Consider the following 4,865-nt stretch of genomic DNA (forward strand, 5'->3'; position numbering starts at 1 on the left):
GAATACAGGATGGGAGGCAGAGTATGAAAGGATGAGGCGTTTCAGCGCGTGTTGCCTTGGCCGTTTTTCTCCGATCGATCAGGTGTATTCCTTCGGCGGGCTCTCCGTCTACCTGGACAATGACGTGGTCTTCGCCGACTTGAGCGGGGGCAACCGACAGCGGGAGGGGCGGGGGGAGGACAAAGAGGAGGGAGGCTTTGCGCCCATTGCCTTGGAGAGTCTGTTGCAGCGGGTTCAAAGAGGCGGGGGAAAGTGAAAGGAGGGTCGAGGAGGGGGCAAGGGGGATTGACGTGGCCGTATAGGAGAAGGAAGTGGTGCTGAGACGCGAGGATTAAAGTGGCGCACGTCCTTAGGCTATGTAATGTATGTAGTCGAGAAAAAAAGATCAAAATGCAGCCCACGTGTTTTTTTAATTTTTTTGGTTGGAATCATTCCAGCAACATTATTTTTCTTTCAAAAAAGCCGAGAACGGGGTTCATATTTCTCCCCGCGCGCTTTTCCAAGGCCGTCTTTAGCCAGCCCGAACACTCAGCCGGAACCCCCAAGAAAGTCGGGGAGAATAGAAATAGGAGACCAAAGTGGGGGAAAGGAGGCCGACCTCCCTCGACTATTTCTCTCTCTTGGCATGGCCTTGCCCGATCACTCTTCCCGTCAGTCCAACAGGAGCCAGTATCGCTGCCCTCGCCCCCCGCGGGGGGCCTCCACTTCCACATCCTCCTTCTTCACCCAGGCAATGTCCCAGCAGTCAAAAATCCGTTCGTCGAATTCCGCGAAGGCCTCGATTTTGGGTACTTTTCTCTTTCTCCCTCTCTTCCCTCCCCGCCCGTCTACCCACTCGTACATCTCTTCGGGGCAGAGAAAGACGTACCCCCGGTCCACAAAGTATTCCAGCAGATACTTACGCTTCTCGAAGGGCATGTGGCCGTTCTCGTGGAGGACTACTGCCAGGTCCGAGGTATTCAAGAACCCTTGGCCCCCCTGTACCACCAGCATTTCGAAGCCTTCCACGTCCATTTTCAGTGCCGCGGGTCTAGGGGCGGGCAGGTAAAGGGGAAGGGGGGAAGAGGGAAAATGGCCAGGAAAGAAAGAAGAATTTGTCAGCTGGTTTCCGTGTGAAATCCATGGCTTTGTGGAGATGTCGCCCTTTCATAAGCTTCGACTTAGAAGCCAATATAATGACACTTGTTCCCCTTCATATCTGGATGGCGACACATCGTGGGGGAGAACGGGTAACTCGGATAAAGGAAAGCGACGGAAAGGGAGGGAAGAGAAAGGGGATGGAGAAAGGGAACGAAGGAAAGAAAGCAGGTGGGAACCCACCGGCCTGTGTAAAAAGAGGGCACAGCGTCACGGCTGCTTTGTGGGCAGTAGAGAGCGCGATCCAAAGTCGTGACTTGAATGGCGTCTTCTCTGACCTGGCAAAACGAGATACGTATGAGCGTCTCTCCATCTTTCCTTCCCACTCCATTGACTTACCTCCTCCGAACCGAGGCTCACGCCCTGGCCTTGGCATCGCGTGATCCCGTCGCCGATATTCTCCTTGTCCACTACCAGCGTACACGTCTGAGGTTGAGAAGATTGCGCCGTGGGAACGGGAAGGAAGTCAAAAGTGCGAGAAAGGGAGGAAGGCCTGCTCTAATACAGATTCATACCGATATCGAATGAGGCTATGCTCGTGGGGTGCATATCTTGAAGCAGTTGCTGACTTCTCACGCACCTCCTCCTTCTCAGCTAAGCCCTTTTCCAACAGGATCACTCTCTCTTTCAGCCCTGAATTGCGACAAATGCCTTCGCGGATGGCTTGAATATTGCGGCGCATGGCTTCGAAAGTCAGGACGCGGAAGCCGGCTGTCGCGAGGCATAGTGTGTATGCACCTGGGGGGAAGGGAGAGAGGGAAGGCAGAAGGGGGAAGACAGAGGTAAGCCTAACATGTGAGGGTCAGAACCAGCCTTGATATTTCATTGACTCTCTAAGACTCACCCAGATTCCCTCCAACGTCCAACATGACGAGCTCATCCCGACGGGGCGGGCGGGAAGGAGACTCCGGATGCCGCCACTCCCGCCGCTGCCAGCGTGCTCGCTCGAGAAGGAGAAGGAGGACGGACATGTTTTCCATCTCCCAGTAGCCATGCATGGCGATGTCTCGACTCACCTGGGAAAGACGGTGAAATAAATGAGTGGACGTTGGAAGCATTGCCTGCGAAAATGTTCCCCCTCTTCGAGCACGCCGAGGCCCATGGCCCTCTTTTTCCCCGTTACTTCACCTTGTCTTTCTCCGCATAACCAAACAAAGTCACATTCCTATCTTTTTCCGCAACCCACTGTGTAATAGTCCTTTGTCGATTCCCTAAGGAGAGGGCGCTGAGCGGGCACGTGAGCCTGAGAGCTTGCAAATAGCGCGGCGAAGAAGGGCTTGAAGCATCTTCCCGTAAAGGAGTTGACTCGCAGAATTTAAGCTGAGTCTGTTGAGCGTCAAATAGATTTTGATGCATGCTCTTACAAGGATTACTTTGGTTCGGTTTAGGCAAGGGAGGGCTTGGGAGGCTGGAGGACAAAAAGAGACTGCCGACAGGCATGCTCGCGCTGGCATCGAGCCCCCACCATAACCACCCTTGAATTCCGCCAAAAAATACGAAAGCCCATAATATAAAGATCTTGACACGAGGACGTGCAAAAGATTTAAGAGCCGCTGCCGTAAATCGTAGAGGAAATGGAGACGTCATGCTAGCCGGGCTAGAAACCCGATTAGACATTTTCAAATATGGCCATGCCTTTGATAAGAAGAGCCAAATGTGCCGTGAGTATGGACAGGTCAGTACAAGATTAGAAATTTAGGCCTCACAGGCATGACATGCGAGGTTTAGGCAGGTCTATGGACTCATCTCTTTCAATCACTCGAACGTGGAAATGAGGTCATTTTTGAAAGCCAACTACCGAGTGCGAAGTCAGCTGTCTTCAAGAAACAAACAATAACCTCCCCGGACAAGAAAATGCTATTACTTTCTTTGGGTCGTGTGTTGGTGATGCCATTTCCATGTCCACCACCTGTTTTCCGAAACCAAATATGAACGTTATTAATCCATGTTTGATTATTTTTCGGCTCCACAGGATACTTCCTCTACATTGACGTGCTAGACAGTTTTGGTTCCTTCGTTGCACGGAGATAGCAGTTGGAATGCATGCGTTAACTGGATGAAGAACAAATCTTTTCCAAGCTCTACATTGAACAAAATTTTGACTTGGTACCTCAAGGTTCCCGTTTTTGAAGCTGGTCATAGTCCGCGAGCTCCAATGCGGGCAAGAACTTCTTCTCGGATTGCCTCGGCGCGCTGTCCACCTTTGTCTTCCAAGCAGCACCGTGATGCGACACAACAATCGAAACAAGTACCATCGCGGTGCGTATTTGCCGAAGACATGGGATCTCCAAAGGAAGAAGTCTCTTCATCTCGTCGTTTGCATCCTCGCAATCGCAAGTCCCTCGTACAGCGACAGGAAGAGAGACATAACCGCAGAGGCTCTGAAAGTCGCAGGAACCAAAGGGATCAAATTCGAGGATATCCTTATGAACTTTCGCATTTTATTAATTGGATGTGGACTGTTGTTGCACTTTATCTTCTTGGTGGCCTGTTGATCAATTGGTGGAGAGATTGTCACTCTTGTCCACCTTATAGGGCGAACATAATCAGCAATAAAATCGACGAATTAAAAAACAGTGGGCATGCGCAGTCACGAGAAATCGACTCTCGTACACTTGCAGGTTTTGACCCGATACGCTACATGAATAAGGCAACAAAGGCATCCCAAGCCCCTTCTTCAGCCATTGTCCGAGACCAACCAACGGCTACCCTCTGTGACTCGCCGCTCGAAGGACTACAACAAGAAGGCGTGAAAACCACCAGTCATTTTTCAGCAAGGATCAGTCTACAGTCTCCGTTAATGGCCCTACTGCTTCAGAGCAAATCACACATCGTTCGGTCAACGCTAAAAATAATCATCCTCGAGGTTGTTGAGCATATCGCCACAACTCTCATAATAAATATGCAGGACGAAATTGACGAGGTACTGGAAATGTACCGGAACCTTCTGCATCAATTCTTTCCAGGCGAAAGCATTTTGCGGAGACAGGAAAGCCGCTTAGATGTTGAAAGCACTTTGAAAGACATGCGCCACGATTTACTCGGGTTGCAGCGCATGTGGGAAGCAAGATGGCAGTCTCTGCGACAGAAAGAGGAGCGGGCTAGTTCTCGTTGAAAAAGTAGGGGAAAATCGACAAACTGGTCGAAGCCTATAGTGTTCTATACTACGTGCGAGTTGTTGACGAAGCCTGCGGTGCCGTTTAAGGCGCAAGCCTTTCGTGAATGACAAAAGCTGAAGCTGACAGCGCGTATCAAACTTCCCTATCAATTGTTCAGGGGTCAATGTAGCCGCTCGTGTACTCTGCATGGGGAAAAAATAGGCCTACGGTGGTGGTTTAAGAATCAAACGGGAGGACCCTCGCAAAGTCAAACCGGGATTGATCATGAAGTCCCGAACACACCAGAACGGAAGGCTTCGGCTTATCTAAAGTGCAATACACTACAAATAAATTTCAGCTATGTTTGCCATAACCTTTTGCATTGTCCATGGACCCGAATGTGTCCGACTTGGCTTCTCCATACGTTACTGCGCATGCTTCTCAACGGAGGAAGAAAGCCTCAGCTGGCACCTCTAAATTGCTGTCGTGCATCATTATAGGTAGACCAACTAGGCTCGGTGCTTTGCATTAAATTTAATATGTGTATGGTTGTGCTTGAAAGTCCTACATTGTCATGGACGCCGGTGAGAGAAAGTGAGATGCATGTGCGATCCCCCCGGAGGGGGGGGG

The 4,865-nt window shown here is 50.6% G+C and overlaps 1 protein-coding gene across 1 annotated transcript; it reads right to left on the reverse strand.

The window, feature by feature from the left end:
* Window positions 1–651: 651 nt before the first annotated feature.
* Window positions 652–2,493, reverse strand: NGA_0478200 (methyltransferase family; the record flags this gene model as incomplete). Its single annotated transcript, XM_005853740.1, has 6 exons — window positions 652–1,030; window positions 1,321–1,415; window positions 1,477–1,635; window positions 1,718–1,875; window positions 1,982–2,153; window positions 2,266–2,493. The coding sequence occupies 6 exons, from the start codon at window positions 2,491–2,493 to the stop codon at window positions 652–654; spliced, it is 1,191 nt and encodes a 396-aa protein (XP_005853802.1).
* Window positions 2,494–4,865: the final 2,372 nt, after the last annotated feature.

This window comes from Nannochloropsis gaditana, assembly GCF_000240725.1.
Source record: "Nannochloropsis gaditana CCMP526 unplaced genomic scaffold scaffold757, whole genome shotgun sequence".
Taxonomy (NCBI): domain Eukaryota; class Eustigmatophyceae; order Eustigmatales; family Monodopsidaceae; genus Microchloropsis; species Microchloropsis gaditana.